Source organism: Acartia tonsa, chromosome 14 (genome assembly GCF_053477335.1).
Source record: "Acartia tonsa isolate MP-2025a chromosome 14, ASM5347733v1, whole genome shotgun sequence".
Lineage (NCBI taxonomy): Eukaryota > Metazoa > Arthropoda > Copepoda > Calanoida > Acartiidae > Acartia > Acartia tonsa.
In genome coordinates this window covers 26934863-26956165 of record NC_137273.1, presented here as the reverse complement: position 1 = coordinate 26956165, position 21303 = coordinate 26934863, and the positions used below count along the sequence as shown (strand labels likewise).

At 33.0% G+C, this 21303-nt stretch overlaps 1 protein-coding gene across 1 annotated transcript; it reads right to left on the bottom strand.

Moving 5' to 3' along the window:
* Positions 1-5015: 5015 nt before the first annotated feature.
* LOC145306217 (cuticle protein 19-like) lies at positions 5016-6484 on the bottom strand. Its single transcript, XM_080148243.1, has 2 exons — positions 6373-6484; positions 5016-6009 (listed from the first exon to the last, which is right to left on the bottom strand). Exons 1-2 carry the CDS (start codon positions 6379-6381, stop codon positions 5650-5652), a joined length of 369 nt encoding a protein of 122 aa, XP_080004369.1. The 5' UTR covers positions 6382-6484; the 3' UTR covers positions 5016-5649.
* Between the last annotated feature and the right edge of the window lie 14819 nt (positions 6485-21303).

Below are 21303 nucleotides of genomic sequence, written 5' to 3'. Positions count from 1 at the left end.
ACAAAGATAAAGAGCAATACATAATGAGAAACAATAAGAAAAAGATAAACTTTAAAGAGGGTTGGAGAGAAAATGTGAGATAAAAAAAGAGATGGATTAACAGAGAAAAAGAAACAAAGTAACAAAAAATAGATAAGGAAAGAAAAACAGTTAGAGAAAAGAATACAAAAAAATGATAATCAAAAACAGGATGACAACATCCATAAGTAGTGAAAATAAATTTAAGTATAAAAGTAAGAACAACAGCCAAGTAGATAGTTTGAACAAATTTTTAAAACAGCTGTGAAGATCAAATGTTTCCTATTTATTTAATAACTTGATGAATTGTTGACAGACCAAAAAAACCAGGTGAATTATCGAGTAGACATTGGTCAGCAAAAGCTAGTGGTTAGACCGACGAATATTTCTGTTCATAAATAGCTTCGCTATGAAAAAGACAGACAGACAAAGAGAGAGAGAGAGAGAGAGAGAGAGAGAGAGAGAAAGACAAAGAGACAAAGAGGAAGAGAGAGAGAAAGAGAGAAAGAGAGAGAGAGAAAGAGAGAGAGAGTGGGAGAGGGAGGAGAGAGGAGAGAGGAGAGACAGAGACAGACAGACAGACAAAGAGGAAGAGAGAGAGAGAGAAAAAAAAAGTATTGCAAAGTAGATAGAAGTTAAATAAAACAGCATGAACTAATCTCATATAAGCTGTCATATGCATAGGCATAGACAAATATTCTAAAACAAAATATAGATCAATACACAGACAAAGACAAACATTAAATGTGTAATTGATGTAATTTTGTCTACAGTTTATCGTTAGGTAAAAATTAGTTTCGATTATAATATATTAATATATTATAAAAATAAATGAATGTATGTTTTCACTTTTCACCTTTAAATTTTTACATTAATTTTAGAATTTATAGAAAAAGGCTTAAATTGTTTTAATTGAGATTTAAAAATGATATAATCATATTATCTTCTGTAGATCTTTCTTAATTATTTTTTAAAAATGTTTATCTCTATTCTAATAATGTTTATATACATTTATGACATATATTTTATCTACCAAATTTGTATAACTAATCTCTTTAAAACCTTTTATGCACATGTTTTGATTTTTGAAGCAAAGCTTTTCTTTAATTTTATTTCCGACACACCTAATGAGTTGTATTATTGAATGCCCATTGTTAAGGGGAATCTTCACAAACAAATTTAGTCTTTTATATTAAATAGCAGCTGAATAATTCAATTTTTTCCATCGCGTTAGGGACTGACTGACGGACGGGCGAACGGAAGGACAAAGAGTTGCTTTCATACTAAAAAAAATATATTCTTTAAAAAATATATACTCTAGTCATATATATGAAAACTAAAATTGTAAAATAATTATTAAAATATTTTGATTTACTAAAAGGCGTTTTCCATTTTTAATTGTTTTTATTTTCTAAAGGCGTTATCGTAAATGTCCCGTTATGTTTAAGTAAAATTTATACAAATTTGGAATTGCCGTGTTTATTTATTGCGCTATGTTACCAAATAAAGTCAGCAACATCGATTTGGAGATTTATTTTGGATTATTGAGACCCAAACACCCCTTAAAAGCAAGGTTTTTTTAAAGAAAATTTGATGCTTCATAATTCAAATAGTTGCTTTGCTCCTAACGTTCATAGCCGGGAAGGTGTGTTGAGTTCAGAAAAATAGCCTCTAGAGGCTTTGTTTAATAAGATATTAAAAATTTTGAACAAGTTTGCTATTATAAAGTTCTTCATAAAACCACTGCTAAAGGGAGTTAATTAATGGCCATTTTTATAAGTTACTTTGCTAAGGTCACGGCAATTCAGCCTTAAATAAATCATATATAGAGAGGTTTTATGAAAGACTTCATAAAAGCAAAGTTGTTCAAAATTTTAAATAAATAATCTTTGCTTTTCTTGTCATGATTATACGGCAACTCCTAGGGGGTGAAAATTGAACCTGAAATTTTCAAATCTAATTTTCTCAAAAAGAACCCGCTGAAATATTTTGGTTTTACCTGGAATCATCATGGTTTTATGTCTAATTTCACAATACATAGGTCCCAGAGCTCGGCACTTACTTTTGTCTTGATTCAATTGTAGCCTGGCGTGTAACACAAAGTGTCTGAACGTCATAGGAATCCCAATTTCAAAAGTGAATTAAGTATAATAATTCTACAATGGCGATATATTAACATTTATGAAACGGACAGACATATATTCTGTTGATGTTACTATGCTTCCAAATAAGATTTACCCAATAGCTATGAAAATCTTCATTCATAGCAAGGTTTGAACTTAATAAGGATATTCTAACATAATAAAGGTAAATATCTAGTTGAGATTGACATACCATTAATGTATTTTTTCTTTTTTTTAAATAGTTGTAAAATGGTTTAAATAAAATATGTTGGGTATTGATGTAAACTTTACTATACAATAAACACTTAAGTAAATTTCTTAAGTCAATAGATGGCACCATCTCTATAAGTGTCAAGTGAACCATTAACCCCCTCCTCCCAGCTAATTAATCACTTAACATGAAAATTAAGGGGTTGGTCTTTAAAGCGTCGACTCAAGACCTTAAATATATGAATATGTATGAAATATTGGTGGGAGGGGGAAGATTCACTTATGATATAAGGGATTCTGCTCAACAATGAGTTGACGATTATTTAAGAACAACTTGAAATTGTTTGTTATTTGTAAAATGCCAATGACACCTTTATAAATTTTAATCTATATTTAAATTTTGCAACGTTTAATGCTACAGTTAAATTGCTGTAAAATGACTTAACATATTTTGTAAAAAGGTATTCTTTTGTAAAACAAATGTTTTTTTATGAGACATCTTATTAGATATTCACAATATCAAAGAAAAATGCTTTATTAATGTTTTAATTCTTGTATATTGTATCCTTATACTAAAGTAACAGGATGTTTGTTTGTGTGTCTGTGTGTACCGAAGGATCTCGCTAACCGCTGAACCGATCGGATTCTTCTTAACAGGGTAGATTCTCATGGTTCCCGGGAAGGTTTATAACTATTTTGGGGGAGGGTACCACCACCCTCCCAAGAGAAATGACAAAAAAATCGAAATTTTTTTTAAATACGGGAGACTTCAACGTAAAATAAAGAGGTATCGTACTAAAGAATTATCGTAGAGAATTTAACAAACAAAAACATATAAAGTGCCACTAGAGGCCTCTGGGGGCGTATCCGCTAGTATTTAAATAAATAAATAAATCATGGATGGACGAGCAATGTGATTCAGATAGAAGATGTTCAGTGGTCATAAATCATGATTATGTTTATATAAAACTCACGAAACCTTTCACACATGTCTTATATTAAACAAATTTTTGTTGCATAACGGATAGAACAACGGACAAAGTAAATCTTAAATAGCATCTGAGAAAATTACTTCATAGCGTTGTGAATTTATAAACAAGGACAAAGTGAATTTTAGAGTATATCCTATCATATAAAGTAGTAAGGTTTTATTGTCTGTAGCTGAAGTTTACGATAACTACTGATCCGATTGGGTTCTTCATCTATTGAAAGCTTCATTAAAAGCACCGAGATGGTTTAAGTCGTTTTTTGCCATTCTCTACCCCTTTGAAATTGAATAGAGAGCCGTTAGATACTAGGGGCACGGCCGCTAGTCCTTATAATAATGTAACAGGATGTTTGTCTGTGTGTTTGTACCGAAGGATCTCGCTAAACGCTGAACCGATCGGGTTCTCCTTAACAGGGTAGCTTCTCACAGGTCCCAGGAATGTTTATTACTATTTATTACCACCACCCTCCCAAGAGAAATCGGAAAAAAAACGAGATAAAAAAAATTATCAGTAGAGGCTTGAACGCAACATAGACAATGATTTCTCAAATTAGAAATTTGAATTTAAAAAAAAACATTTTAGAGTGCCACTGTAATGCAAAATAAACTTAATATTTAAATACTTGTGAGTTGGGAAAACAGTAAAAGTGTCTGACTATGACGTCAGAAAAAATTAACAATTAACCAATAAGAAGCCAGTATTCACTGTGGTAAAATATATAGCGGCCTTTCATTGGTTAATTGTAAATTTTTTCTGACGTCATAGTCAGACACTTTTACTGTTTTCGTGAGTTGGTAATTAAAAGCGAAGTTTATAGATCTTCTTTTCCTTTACTTTTTAACTATGTATGTATGTAACGGTTTTTTTCTCTTGTGAATAAATCATTTTCACATTTAATGAAATGTTTCAATATCTAAAGTGAGTTACTAAAACTTATATCGGACCATTTTTTCTTTTTAATAATTCTAGTTTATTAACTTTAAAATCTTTTTTAATTCAAACCTTTTTATTAAAAAAATAATTGCTAATTCTTTTTTAAAGTGTCCTTAAAATTATCATCTGATTTGCTACCTAGCATATTTTTATTAAGCTCCTATGTAGAAAAAAATGTGAAACTGCTTTTCTACTCATAGCTTAACATCTAATTCTTTAGGCTCTGTTATTGAAGAGAAGTGGGTAAAAAGTAGCCTGAATCCATCCAAAAAAGCTCGTTTAATCTTAATATGTTCAGCTATTAGCGAGATCTTAACGGACATATAACCTTACTACTAAACAGAGGATACAAGTTGTGTTTCAAACCTTATTTTGAAAATTTGGCGTTGTGTAAAATTTGTTCGGAATTAAGAATCCTCTCCATCAACACAAGATAAGAACCACATGATATTTACGTAAACATTGTAGCCAATAACTAAATTAGCAGTTACTCAACGAATACAAAAACAACAGAAAAACGAAACCATTAGACACGTTCAAAGAATCAAGTTTTGTTTGGTATCGATGGCTGAAAAAAGATTTACTGTTAAAAAAATAGATTGAAACATTTTAACAGCCTTTTTCTGTATTTTTCTTTAATTGTTTCGGTCTCGAGTTCGAATCCTCTTTTTCTTTCAAATAAGTTTAATAATTGAGTATGAGCAGCATAATCAAAAATAAATGAATAAATAAATGCAAATTGTTTCTTTGTTGTCAACAAATCTATTTATCTTTTATTTATGTTCTAATTTTTTTCATAAATAGATATAATAAATAACATAAATAATTAAATAATTTAAGGGGGATTCATATCTTTGGGAGGATGGGGGAGGATATAGGGGATAAGGGATAGGGATGGGAAAGGATTATGGATTGGAAAGGATGGGAAGAAAGGATAATGGTAAGGATGGGGGGGATGTGTGGGAGATGGTTTAGGAAACAGGTGGTTGCATCATTCTGCAGTACAATTGTACAGTACAGTAAAGTTACAGGGGAGATGGTTTCTAATATCAGTATGAATGGGGGGGGGGGGAGATAGGAAGGGTGGAGATAGAAGGAAAGGAAGGGTAGGGGAAAGGAAAGGAAAGGTTATAGGCACTGGGATAATTTATACAGGATAGGGATGGACTAGGTTTGAGGATCAGGTAATAAGGTCAGGTTGGGGTTGTGTGGCCTCCAGAATATCAGGACACCAGGAAAGGATAGGGTAGGTATAGGTGCAGGATAGCAGGGCAGGATACGTAGGAAAGGAATAGGAATAGGTCACTCAGGAATAGCAATCATGTTAGAAACATGGTTGTCCGCTTGGGAAGTTGCAGGGTTAAGGTGCAACCTTCTTAGGCGTGGTAAGCGGGGGCGGGCTTGGGGTGGCCGTAACCTCCAGCGGGCTCAGGGGGGTAGACGGGGGTACCCTCATAGGTGACCTCAGCGACGAAACCGTTGTAGTGGTCGGCGGTGTAGGTGGTGGTCTGGATTCTGCCGTCGGGGAGGGCGATCACGAAAGATCCCTGCACATTACCCTGGGCATCCTGGGTCTCGGTCTTCTTGAAGTTGGCCTTGGAGTAGTCATCATTGACGCCATACTCGTAGGCGAAAGGCTGGGGGGGAAGCTTCTCCTCGGCATAGGGAGCGGGAGCGCCATAGGCGGGGGGACCAGCGGCGAAAGCCACGGAAAGGAGGGCGGAGGCGACAACAAGCTGAAAGAAAGAAGATAATATTAGAATTATGAAAAGAAACTATGAAACACTGTGTATCTGTTTGGAAATTAAATTGCAGTAAATATTTATCTTGAACAAAATTCTAGTTTGAGCAACTAAACATTGCATTTTGAGTTTTATCTCAGTTAAGAAATAAAAATGAATACTTTTTGACAAAATAAATCAGTTTCTTAAGTAAGTTTTCAAAAATTTTCACTATATCACTGTAAAATAATATTAAAGTCCAAATAAATAAATATTGAAATATATAAAAAGAAAAAACTTAGAAATAGAATTCAAAATGTTTCAAAAATAACAAATCCTAATGTTAAATATAAAACTAAAAGTAGATTGTTTTGCTACCTTGAACATTGTGGGAAGGTAGAGGAGATTGGACTGATGTTTGAAAGCTCTACATGGTGTATTTATAGTCAGGATATTGCACAATAGGGTTCTTCAAAATCATATCATATCTATATATAAATCTTATTATATTAAGATGTTTAAAGTATTCAAATCAATACAAACGTATTGAAATTTAAAATTACACATATTTTACGACAGAAAGTAATAATTTTAAGCAAAAAAATATGTGACATTTTAAGTTTTTTGGAATACCCTAGGATGGTTTGATATGTTGATATGTGCGTTGGAGAGCGTATACATATATGCGCTTGTGCGTGTGTGTGTGTGAATGTGAAAGGGAGAAAAAGGCGGGGAAAGGGGTTAAGTGGCGCTTAGCAAGGGGAGAGGTGGCGCCTAAAAGGGAAGGGGATAAAAGAAAAGAAGGGGGTAATGGCGCTTCAGGTGGTTTTCTTCAACATCATTTTCACAGGTTTAACACAAGGCAGTCATGGACCCAACCGCTTTTGGAATTTTACCAAAATATATGGAAAATACCTCGTTGAACCAACTTTTTTTTAGACTATTGGCAACACTACTGCAAGGCAAATAACTGCGTCAGTTAAAATGCTAGGAAAAGAGAAACAGTAAAAAATAATGGAAATGTTTGGAAAACATGGATGACAGCATCCATATGTAGCGAAGCTTACATGTATATATGTATAAAAATACTTAAATGAAAGTAACAGATTATGTGTATTATAAACAGAAAACACTACGTTTTAGAATTGAAATCTTTTAAAACAAATAGTTTTTTTATTTTTTCATTGCTGTTGAAAAACACTAAGCTGACGGACGAACAGTTGCACGTTTGTACATCGAGTTATATAAAGTTTTTTTGTCTGTAGCTTTAGAGCTCAAAAGCTACTGTACTGATTGGGTCGTGTATTTTAGGTAAGCTTATCATTTAGGTCCATTGATAGTTTTAGGCTCTTTATTTGGAGGGTTTTGAGCTTTTTTTGGCCCATTTTGGCCCCATAGAATACGGATCCACTATTTAGATGCTAGGGCCCTTCCGTTAGTTAAATTATAAAAGTAACATCGCGACTGAAAATAGGGGAATTTAGTTTATTGATAAACATCTAGTTTTAATTACCACCTATTATAAAACGTAAATTGTACCTTTATGTGAAAAGAATCATCATAATTAAGGCTAAGATAAAATCTTCCTGTAATACAAAACAAACACAATAAATGAGTTTTTTTTTAACCCAAAAAAGCAAAGTTTTTTAATACATAAGGATCTATGTAGCAATTAGGCATATTTAGAATTATATCATTCGTTGGCTCAAAAACTTAAAATTAATTTGTCGTCCATTGTCTTATCCCTTAAAATATCTAAGGTTTTTATAAAATTAACAGACAGAACTGTTCAATTTATAAGTATAGAATCTGCGTATTTTCAAAATTAGATACTTTTTAAAAATTTAATTGTCTGTCCTTCTATTTATTCTCAATAATGCAAATCCTTTTCTATGATAGAAGATGTTTAATCATATTTATGTGCCTATTATCATACTTCATAAAAACTTATGTCGGATGATTGGATAGAACTTTTGATAACTAGGTGGATAGATGGATGGATGGATAAAAGAATGCATCATTTGCTGGATATATGGATGGATAGATAGATGGATAATATATGGATAGATAGATGGATGGATTAATTTATGGATGGATAAAAAGATGGATTGAAACATGAATGGATAGATAGATGGATATATCAAATCAATGGATAGATAGATGAATAGATGGATGGATAGATCGATAGATAGATGGATAGATAAATATATAAATAAAAAAATAATCAAATGGATAGATATATGAATATTTGGGGGGATAGATGAATGGATGTATGGTTGGATAGATTGATGCAAAGATGAATCAATAAATTATGATAAATAGATGGGTGGATGGATATATTTTTATAGACAAAGATATAGATAGATGGATGGATAGAAGGATGATAGATGGATAGGGAGATAGATAAAAAGATAGATAGAGAGATGGATATAAAGATAAATGAATAGGTGAATGGATAGATGGGTTGATAGATGGATCAATAGATGGATGGATAGATAGATGGATGAATGGACATACAAATGGATGGATAGATGGTTAAATAGATGGTTGGATAGATGGTTGGATAGATGGTTGGATAGATGGTTGGATAGATGGTTAGATAAATGGTTGGATAGATGTTTGGATATATGGTTGGATAGATGGTTAGATAGATGGTTGGATAGATGGTTGGATAAATGGATGGATAGATAGTTGATGGATGGATAGATGGATGGATAGTTAGTTGATGGATGGATAGATGTATTTATGATTTTTGAAAAAAATTTAATTGGACTGGAAAATTACCGTTAGGAAATGAACCAAAACGACCATAAAACAAATTTGTGAATCCCAAACTAACTTTTTTTTATCTAAAAAGACAATTTGTTAGATTGCCTGTAACATTATGATTCCCGATTTAATAATGAAATGATTAAAACTCATATATAGACTAATTATAAAATGTTGGGTCAAAAACTAAATTCACATTCTTAAATCGAGTAAGAGTAATATAAGAATTGTGTCTCCCAAAAGGTTTTATGATTTTTTTGGACTAGAAATTGTTCAATTGAATAACTTTTATTTGCAAGAATTTAATCAGTCCTCTTGAATCCATGATCATTGTTTGGGTTCGAACCTTTGTCCAATCCACGTCATAACTAAAGACGTTCAAAGCTGTATCATATATCGATAGGACTTCTAGGCAAAAGTTGCAAAATCAAAGGGTTGGTTGTCTGGAAAAGTAAGGATGTTAGTTTGGCAGACGCAAGACAACAAAAATAAGTGTAAGGGGAATGCTTTGGCCCAGAAACAAACGTAACTCATTACCATTCATATTAGGATTTCCAGACAAGGGTCGTTCAATCAAAAGGTTGGTTGTCTTCAATAGTTGGGGAGTTAGTTCCTTAGGACCATCTAACCGTTCGAAGAGTTTGACTGGATTTGTGACTTTAGCTAAAAGCTTTTATGATTTACACACTACGCATGGTGGCAAATATATTGCATTTAAAAGTAGGAACCAAATAATGCGCTGGCTTCAATATTTGTATGCGCATAATTTATTGGAATACCTCTTTAACTTTGCAAAATGGCCTTTTTGCATTTATTTGAGGAGTGAGCCACCCCCCTAAAGCTTTTAAATATTGTTAATAACTGTTTCAACAAACAATTTTTCGCATTAGCTGTAGATTTTTTCAAATTGTGCTATTAAGATAGAGCCTTGCACAAATATCTGGCAACTAAGCACTCAAAAAACGAGCAAGGTATCTGCAGCCAGACTTTTGTCAGCAAGCATCAGCCTCGAGGTCAGCTACCAGTTAATTTACAGTCAAAGATGCAAATTATAATGAATAGTAGCCAAAAGTTTTACATTACTCTTTTAAATTCTAGTTAAGCAGCAGCTAAAGCGACTGATGCAAGAAATTGAAAAACAAGGATGACAACTTCCGTAAAAGCAATTTATAATGAATTAATCAGATGAACAATCAGCATTGTAGAACATATAGGAATAACACAATTATTATTCAACATTATTTAAAAGTTTGAACGAAAATTCTGTATGTGCCTATACTTATAACATTATGGCTAAAACTCCTAGGAATCAATGTTTTAAAAATCAAGTGAATGGGATTATTATTTCCTATAAGAATAAATGTAATAAAAAGATACAAAACCATTATTTTTAATATAGATATACGGGTTCCACGACAAACGTAAGAGTCCCAAACGTCAGAGTGGAAAAACATCAGAGTGGACAAACGCAAGAGTCCCAAACGTCAGAGTGGGACAAACGTCAGAGTGGGACAAACGTCAGAGTGGACAAACGCAGGATTTTTGGGACAAACGTCAGAGTGGACATTTTATAAGTAAAACGTATGAGTCTCGATTTTATAATCATTACCATATAAAAAAAAACATTTATATCTGGACAAGCACAATATTTTCTTTATAATTAGGTTAGGTTAGGTTATAGGCTAGGGGGCCGAGCGCCCGCGGCTAGGCAGGCTAGGGGGCCGAGCGCTGCGGCTAGGTAGGCCAGGGTGCTGAGTGCTGCAGCCAGAGTCATTTTCTTTATGATTAGGTTAGGTTAGGTTATAGGCTAGGGGGCCGAGCGCCCGCGGCTAGGCAGGCTAGGGGGCCGAGCGCTGCGGCTAGGTAGGCCAGGGTGCTGAGTGCTGCAGCCAGAGTCATTTTCTTTATGATTAGGTTAGACTCTGATGTTTTACTTAAGCAATGTCCACTCTGACGTTTGTCCCACTCTGACGTTTGTCCCACTCTGACGTTTGTCCACTCTGACGTTTGGGACTCTTGCGTTTGGGACTCTTGCGTTTGTCCACTCTGACGTTTGGGACTCTTACGTTTGGGGTAGGACCGATATACGGACTTTCTGGTAATAATAATAGAGTTGTTTAGAGGAAAAGTCAATTCAAGTTAGAATTCTATAGGGCCATTCTAACATACTTAAAATAACGATAAGAGCCTGTTTTATGAATAGCCTGACCTAAGTGTAGAAAATATTTGCTATTAAAAAAGGTTTAGAGCAAGAGGCACCGTTATGTGAGGCCTATTTTTGTGCACAATATAAATCCATATATATCTGTATATATGCATATAATCATACTAATCTCACAAACATAAAAGCTTAAAGCCTCCAATCTATTTTAGAACAACAAGGACAAATCTTTGCGGTGTCGAGCGAAGTTTTTCTATATCAATTGACCTTTTCAAGGAAGTTTAAATCGTTTTTTTTTCGAGGGATTTTTTCATAATGGAAATAACAATGGAGGATAGATTAATTTACACCTCTAATTATGATAAACAAGAGTACCCCTTCTATAGATTAAAATTATAGATATAAACGTTTGGGCACTGCTAGTTTGTTCAACCTTTACAAGTGCCCAAAGATTTTAAGCCTAAGAAAAACTTCATTTCAATTTTAAAAATGATTTGACCACCTTACTATAGTTGTAATTCTAATTATAGTTCATTTTATAGGTTAAACAGATGTAATAAATAAGAAATACAATTAATAAATGTTTTTCTTTTTGTTTTAGATGTCTTTAGGCGAAAATTAAGGGTCGGTCAGTTCGTCTGTTCCTCCATCCGTAACGGATATCTCTTATCCCTAATTTAAGCATATGAGAATTGTCGCTTTTATTGATGTTGTCATCCTTGCTTTTTATTCTACTTATAATTATCAGATTGTGGAAAAACTTAAGGGAAAAAAACTGTTCGACTGCTGCTTCAGATTTTAGTAAAGAAAGCCGCTGGTGGTAGCGGCTAAACAAAAATCTTGGAGAATGTAATTAAGTTCAAAATATTGAGTTGGCAGTTGCAGCCTAAAAATCCGACTTTTTAGATATTGCATCCAAATTATTAAATCCATAGAATTTAAGGACCACACAAAATTAAAGCTTAGGCCTAGGCCTACCAAAAAGAGACGGATAAATAGTATACCAAAAGAAGATTTTTTAGAATAGTCCTATGTATTTCAAACCTTGCATGATTTCTGTTACAATTGTAAACAATTGTCAACACTTAGTAAATGACTAAAATTATTTTACTGTTTTTGGGCCAGATTTTTATTTGATAGAATTTTCCTATCAACTTGATAATTTAAATAGAGATTCCTAGGAGTATTGGGTAATGTAATTACTATTATTGATTCGTCAAATTTTGGCACTCTCACCCAAAATGAATTCAACTTTTTGTTTATGAGAATATCTATAACCAAAGTTGTGGTGGTAACCAAAAGACATAAAAGATGAGGTCGTAAAAATATAACAACTTCAATTAAGGTCAATTAGTTATCAGGGCCTGCTTTTCTAAGATAAAAATATATAGAAAAAGATAAAAAAAAACCAGAGAGGGGGGGGGACAATGAGCAGTTTATTACAGTAGTCCCCAAAGTTTTCAAATAACGCTTACTTATTCGTTTTCTTTACAACTTTGGTGACTTTAGTAAATTTTTATTGGTTGGTTTATTAAGTTGAGTGTTCAAACGTTCACCAACTACTAATTTTACGCTACAGAAGAGATAATTTTGTGTATCATCGTTGGGGATATAAACCGATGTATTGGCCATTGTCTTATCCCTTTTGATCCATGTAAATAACAGAAAAAAAGTGCCTGCTTGTTGTCGGGGATGTGGTGGGTTTAAGTCTGGACCACACCGCTTCATACTAAAGACGTTAAAAACTACTTCTAAATAAAGAGACTAGGGAGATGATAATGGATAATCTTCACTGAAAATTTCAGCCATCTATCTAAAATAGCAATCGGGAAAAATTAACGGTTATACTTCAACCTTGAATAGAATCTTTAACCTAATTTTCTTTTGCTTTCATGCTTCAATATGGTAAAGAAAACCAAGCTACGCAATGCGTCATGCTATCAAAATTGCGTAGTAACAACACATTGTATAATGTTAGAAAATTTTGCTCCTAACGGTACATGGTGTTTCCTTAAATAAGCTAAATTTCTATGATGCCAATTATTTTTTTGTGTTTATGAAGGGTTTGGGGGAGTAGGTATGTTATCCCCCTTATCAATTTCTTTTTCTGTAAAGGTTTAAAATCCATTAATAACCTCACCCCTCCTAGGTTTTTTTAAATGTTAACTATGGAAGACTTATTCCACTTTTGGAAAAAAAAACATATTTTATATATTTCATTTAGTAAAATTTTTTATGGTTTATTTATCAAAACGATAATCTTAAACTTGCAATATCGCATTTTAAAAATTTCAATCGTTTCCGTAAAAACACCATGTTACGCATTTCTAAAATGGAAAATTTTCACGTACTTTTACGCTAATGTGCGCATAAGTCTCATTCAGTATAAATTTTATAATTCTTCAGTGAAATGGACTTAATTTCTTATGTATAATGCCATGTTTTTTTTTTCAAATAAGTTAGGTCGTTATCATTTATGAAACTAGCAGCTATACCCTAACATCGAAGGAATAATGGGGTAGAAAATAGCCTGAAACCATCCTAATAATTATATTTGACAATAAAGAGCCTAAAACCCATCATGGGACCTAGGTGAAGCTTACTAACACTCAATCGGTCAGTGGCTAACAAAATCTTTACGGACAAAAATCTCTTACTTCACATATCAGCATATATAACCAATTTTTAATCCTCAAAGCTTTGAGTGTCTGTCATACTAACGTACTTGTCCAAATTGTATAATAGCTCCACTATTTAAAACTTTACTTTACATATTATTTATCCCTGATATACAATGGTCTGGATTTTACAATAATTTAGGTCAATGTTGCTACAGACTTTCTGAATTTCTGAACAATTATTTCGCCATGTACGCATACAAATTTAACATGTATTGCTTCAAAAATACTATTTGCTCCACCTCCCCCCTCCACCAATTTTTAGATGGGTGTGGGTTCGGGGTTACTTTACACTCTCCCCAAGTTTCAGATTTATTTGAAAAAATATAATAATTGTAGATGGGGGACATTTTTTGTAGCCTTATCTAAGTGAAGGGAATGTCATACCTCCCCCTCCAAATAGCCTCAAACCGTGCCTAGGCCAATAGAAAACTTCTCTGAAAATTGTGAAACTTTTATCCTTTTTGCTAGATTTTAGCGACTGCGCAGACAGACGGACAAACACTAAATGTAGAGATATAACTTATCCTTTTTTATTATACCATAACTTTGTTTTTAAATTATACTCGATTATTTTCCAATTTGAAAAAAACGGTTAAATAATGACCTTATGAAATTGAGAGCCATTTTGCGTAATAATTTTTGTAGCGAAGCTACACATAAATGCAAATGTATGTCCGTCTGTCGGACGAAAAAAATGGCAAAAGGAAAATGGGGTGTATTCAGCTTCTTTTTAGGGTAGATTTTATTTTGAAGATTTAGTGACCAACTATAGTTGCTGTGGTGAATATTGAAAATTCTATGAAAGAAATGTTTTGTTATTTTTTAGAAAGATGCATTATTTTCTGTTTCTATTTAATAATGAGCATCTACTTCCTATTACTTTTAATATGTCCGTCTGTCATGTCTATAGGGCCAGGGGCGTCCAAGCTTTTTATTTTGGGGGGGTTAATTTTTTTTTAAGGGGGGGGGTAATTCGGTTTTGGGGGGGTAAAATGGCGAGTAATTTTTTTTACCCCCCCCCAAAATTTTTACCCCGGGGGTAAAATTTGCTTGGGGGGGGGGTAATTACCCCCCCTGAAATCTGTTGGCAGGGGTAAAATTAGTTTACCCCCCCCAAATTTTCTATTTTTGGGGGGGGTATTTACCCCCCAAAAATTGTTTGGGGGGGGTAAATACCCCCTCTTAAATGGTTGGGGGTGCCTACGGCACCCCCAGGGTAGGGGTAAATTTTAAATGGGGTGGGTAAAATAAAAAAAATTTTGGGGGTGCCGTAGGGGAGGGGGTAATCGCCCCATTACCCCCCCCCCCTTGGACGTCTATGTATAGGGCTGTTCTAATTTGTTATAGATTTATCTAAGAGCTGCTCTAGTCATGGATGTTGTCATCTTATTTTTCTCTCCCCTCTTTTTTAACTTGTCAAGCCAGAATCAAGATTTTAGATATAAGCTTAGCAATTTGCCAGTTTCGCCCCTAGCGTTTAGTGACTCTTTTTAGAAGGGGTGGGAGGGAGGATAGAGTCAAACAATTCCAACGGATATGTGGTGATTCCATATGTTAAGAACTCAATCGGTTCAGTGGTAAGCGAAATCTAAATCTTGTAAAAAGAAATCAAATTAAAATCAATTGAATTTCTAATTTAGTAGATGAACTTTTATCTATAATATCCGAAGAGAAATTCCTTTAATTTTAATAACCTTGATGAAATAACAACAGCTTTCAAATTTTGCGTATACATAAATACATGTTGTAGTTAGAAATAGGGAGGGGGGGTTGGGGTTGTTGGTGGTGGGGGATGGTGGTTGTTTTGAATTCAATGTCATGGGGTAACTGCCTGATTCTCCAGTTTTTTGGTGGATTTTCCATTATAATAAACTTTGTATAGTATAAACTTGGAGATGCTTCATGCTTGGCATAAACATACAAGGGTCCGTATTTGGGGCTATAACACTAAGAGATTGTGGCATATTCCCTACAAAATAGCCTAAAACCTGCCCAGAAACAATTCTGAGCATTATCACCGGTCTAGCTGTGTTTATCTGGCAAACACAAAACAATTAAAAACAATACATTTAAAAACCTTTTTCTCCTTAAGTAAAGATTATTTAACTTTTAAATTAACTTTTTTTATGATTAGCAACATCGACATGCCGTTGTTGCCGACAAAAGTAAAACCTTTACAAAACCCTGAAAGGTCTTTCTAAAATTTCTAACGGTGAATACTAAAACCATCTCAATAGCTGGGTTCTAGAGAAGTATCAGGGCAATTGTAGCAGTAAGTTTATAGCCATAAAAAGATAAATACTGTTGTGTTATTTTCAAGTGAAGAACCCACATTTTAAGGGTCCATTTGGGGGGTTGACTCGCGGCAATAAGATGAACACACACGCGCAAACACACACATACACACGCACACGTACAAAAGCAACAATACCCAAGCTATTTTATTCTATTCCAGAAATTTAAAGATACGTAAATGGATAAATTTGTCGACATTTCAAGTTTCAGCTGCTTGATTAGCGGCTTCAGCCAATTGGATTGCAATAGCAACAAGCAAGCTGCTATTTTTAAAATAATCAGCTGCCGCTTTAGAATATCGAGCAGCGGCTAAAAATGTAAAATATGCCGTTCGATATTCAAAAACAAACTCTTAAGAAAGGAAAAAATACGAACCTTTTTTAGCCAAGCTGATGGCTTCGCCCCCATGGCCTCTATAGGGTATGACCCTTATTTTTGTAAGCTAATTCTTAATTATTTTAGAGGAGGATGGACATTTCTGTAGAGGTATTCTCCAACCCGTGAGAAAAAAAAACATTGCATGACGAGAAGATATAAAAAAAAAGATTCCAATTGGCCAAGTGCATGGTTCATACTGAAAAACTTACATACATCGTTCAACCTAGTATTTAAAATAATGTTCAATATTTTATTTTCATAATATTTAAATATTTCTTTTTTTCTGATTTATAAGTAAAAATTTTAAACAAAGCAACCCATAGCAACATCGTAGTAAGAAAAGGACAGTTTTTTTACAAGTTCAAAAGAAATCGTCAACCGTTATAATTTAATTAAAATCAATAAAAAGAATTAAATAAAATCTATAATATAAGAAAAATTATTTATAACCTAATTATTATTTTTCATATTTATATCACCAGCAGCTGTGCCCCTACCTTATAGGTGCAATGTATTTGAATTAACATGGATGGGGCAAAAAATAGCAGAAATCCATCCCAGGACTAAAATAAAGCTATTAGAAATTGGAGAACTTAATTGATTCATTTTATATGAGCTACAGAGTAAATGCTTATTTGTCATGAGAATCTACAATATAAATCATAAAATATCTATGAATAAAAAAATTACTTCAAAACAGCTTAAAACCTTCTCTTAAAAATGTCGATCTATATAATTAGCTTTAAGAAGACACCATAAAGTTTTATTACTTTTAAAAGTACAAATTTCTGAGGAAGTTATTGCCGTTTCACCCTTTTTTTTGTTGCTTTACATTTTGATGAAAATTTAGATAAACTTTTTCTTGGGTATAAAGTACATAGATAGTATTAAGTTTTCTAATCCTTCAGATGAAAAGATATATTGTTTTTTTTTCATAGAAAATTGTCCGTGGATACGCATATAAAAACCGTAGTTTGATTTCTTATTAGATGGTTGAATAGAAAAAAAAACATTTTGATTTTCATCTAATGATAACCAAAATTACCCCTTGTTATAAAAAGTTGGACACTACTATTTTGTAGAAACCAATCAAGATTTCATAAAAATCCTTAAAGTTTTAAGCCAGAAATTGAGAGAACATAAATATGAAACTTTGGAGACAAGTATAAATTATAATCCAATGTCATCTCCCCCTTTTACATATAGTTCAATGAGCACTAGAAACCTTTTAATATCATTTGTAATGACACGATTCGGCCCTGAACCTTTTTTCTGAATAACACTGACTAATAATATTAATTTTAAGATCATAAAATTACAAGAATTGCCCCCTTTGATTAGAGTGCCTAAAAAAACAAATGGAATATAAAAATTTTATTAGTCCAACACCTTTAAGCTTTTTATCCTCCCAATATCACGTTTTTAGTAGCGAAACTACTTTACAAGTTGTATGTGCTTGTAGTTAAAGAAGAGGAAGTATAAGAAAGCAGGGAGTAAGGGAGGGGACAATGGGCAATTAATTCAATTTAAGAGTTTTCAAAGAAAGGCTATGAAATCCAGATTAATCCAGAAAATTTGGAGGAAATTGTAAATGGGGTGTTAATTAAATTTAATAAACTATACACTAAGAAAAAAATTTTAAGAAAAAAAGCAATTATTTGAAAATTAGATTACCAGTGTATCAGACTGACGTAACCATTCTGTTATCAATTACTTGAAAATCTCCCTGGAACTCTCCAGATGACAGAGATCCCTTGCCCCTTGCCCCCACCATCCTTCTCCCTTTCCCTATTGTCTGCTTTAAAAAAAGGAGGTGGGGGAGAGGAGTGTAAAATAGAGTATGGGAGAGGGGCCGTGTATTCTTAACTTTTATATTTGAACTACTCTCTGTCTGCTATATTTAAAACTAACACAGCGAGTAGCGGCATTTCATGCGCTAGTACCCAATCTGAGTCAAAAACTGCTAAATTCTTGCACATTCCCTTTAAGCCAGTACCCAAAGTCTGAGACTCCTTAAAATTGAATATTCGATCCATTGTTCCCACCCTTACTTCCTGATAAGAAAGACGTTGTTTATTTTGATTTAACTTTGGAGACCAATATTTTTTACAATCTCCCCTGCCTCCCTGCCAAAGTGGTTTTATTTATACTCTTCGGATTGTCTTAGACCATTTGATAATTCATATCTAATTGTCTCTTTTTAATTTCCAACATGTAGCTTGAAACCTGCTTTAGGCTGTGACAATGCTTTCCAAAAAATTGTTTAACGATTCTTCCAGCCATTTGCGAGATCCATATAATACATAAAGGATTAAACACAAGAGTATTGTGATTTTTATGTATTTTCTTAATTTTCACTGTTTTGCACTCTCTCGATCTTGTTAACTTTTTATTATTTTTTGCTTTCTATTTGTATTAAAAGATCTAAGTAATGATAGTATTTAAGAATAGTATTTAAGAATGGATACAACAATTCTTCAAAATAAATAATACATCACGTTTAAAAGCGAAGCTTTTACAGTTTTAGTGTCAGTCCCTCCACGACGGCTAGCTCTGTTCGTCATATCGATTTTATATGTTGCATGATGATTCCTAAAAAAATAAGGAACAATCTATAAAGCGTAGCAAATTCATAATCTCTGCAGAAAAAATACACATATTGGTATTCCTAGGACAATTAAGCACCATGCAAGCATCCAAAAGCTCTTCTAATTTCTAATTGATAAGAAATTTGAATAAAAGTCCAAGGGTAATTTTTTGTTCAAGAAACATTTGGTAGTGCAATCTTTTCCGCCAATAGTTTTAATCTACGAGGTGATTATTGCTTATCATGACAGGGGTGTGAATTGATTTATCATCAATTGTCTTCTCCCTTAAGATCCCTGCATTTTTGGACATAATTTTTTCTTTGAGTATTCTTATCAATATCTCTGATAGTTTTTAGCTTGATTGTATTTAAGAATAAATTCTTTAGATTTTATAAGGAAATCATTATTTTAACTAACTTTATTCAAAGATGTACATAATTTATCTTAAACCTTTAAAATCATCTTCTTTATTTCCTTCACAGTAAATCTACTTTATAATAGAGGTAGGTTTACCCGTTAGACCTAGAAAAAAATCTATTAGCCGATTAGTTATCAAGTTTATAAAGATTGAATCGGAGAAAGTGTCATGTGTGACGTCATAAAAATACGTCTAAATTTCACTCTATTTAAGGGGTTTTCTTACCCACTTCTCCTCTCATGCATCCTTTTTAAACGTTTTTAAACGTATTTTCATGACGTCACACATGACACTTTCCGTATCCCCGATTGAATCTGTATAGAAAAGTAACAGAATGTCTCTAACCACTGAACCAATATGGTCCTTCTTTACAATGTAGCCTGACATAGGTACAGGGAAGATTTATAACAATTTAGGGTGGGTACCACCACCCTTCAAATAGAAAACACAATTAGAAAAAAAAGTACAAACCCCTGCCAAAATAAAAAAACGTACAATAGTTATCAGTTATAGAGTAGCTGCACTTTTGCATATTATGACTACAAATTATTAAATGAATAAAATGCACATACATTATTAAGTGTGGATACATTCCAGTAGAGTATCACTGTAACCAAGGGGTGTGTAAGGAGAGTGTAGAGGGGTAAAAACACCTCCCTTAATTTAGAAATTGGGAAGGTCTGCGTGGCTACCTTATATCAATCTAAAGCTATTCTAACAGTATAACACATTTATATTGCAGTGCAATATAGATTTTAAATGTAAGCATTTTTTACAATCATGTTATTTTGTGGCCACACCCAATTATTTAAATGTTATGACTTTACAATTCCATAATTTGTTGAAAATTCAGTGTTGATGTTTACCGGCATTTAGTATTATTTGCACACACAGATTTTACTTTTATGTACTACCTAGGGGTTTTAAAATATAAGAACAATTAACGATAAATTGATGAACATTCACAATGCTATTAAACAAAATTATTGGATAAAAAAGTGTGGTTATTGCTAGTTTAAACAAAACAATATTTTTAGTAGCCGAAGTTATGTAGCCAACAAATAAGATATCGTGTTTAGGAAAACGTTGGCCGTGCCATTGTATTTACAGTCCAATATCATTTCCCTCCCTTCGCCTTCGTTTCATTTTTGGTTTAATGTAGTAAGTGTAGGATGAAGTAAATACAATAATTCTTTCTACGGAACTACCGGCTACGACCCTAGAGGCCTCTAGTGACACTTTATAAGTTTGCTTGTTTTTATTTCGTGTATATGTTGCGTTCAAGTCTCTGGAATATTTAAAAAATTCGTGTCTATGTTTCGTTCAAGTCTCTAGAATATTCTTAAAAATTTCGATTTTATTTGTGATTTCTCTTGGGAGGGTGGTGGTGCCATCCCCCCAAATAGTTATAATCCTTTCCTGGACCTATGAGAATCTACCCTGTAAAAGAGAATCCGATCGGTTCAGCGATTAATGAGATTCTTTGGACAAACAAACATCCTGTTACTTTATTATATATAGAATTTATCAGTAAAGCTGCATTTTAAGTACTTTAGTTGTATAACAAATAATAGCTGGCCTGGCCATATTTGGTAATTCTTATGTTGAATAAAATCCTAGTTATAAAGATGATATTTTTTTCAACAATTTTAAGAGTGTTAATATTGAAATCAATTTTTCATCAATCTTCAATGTTTTATTTTGTTTCTTAGTTTATGTTTGCTTAGGTGTGTGTATGAGTGATTAGGTTTAATAATCAGGATTAAAGTAAAAAATTAATGAACTAAAAATAACTCAAACCCTTAGACTTGTATCACTATTGTTTTTTACTAAAACAAGGATGACTACTACAAAAACAAAAAAGTATGATTAAATTGATAAACTTAGAGGAGCTGCACTTTTGATATTAAATAAACAAAATAAAGTAGAAAATTAGCCTAATATCTCATTTATCTCAAGTAGCCTATTACAGGGTATTTAATTTCATTTACTAATTTTTAGACTTTATTATTGAAATGC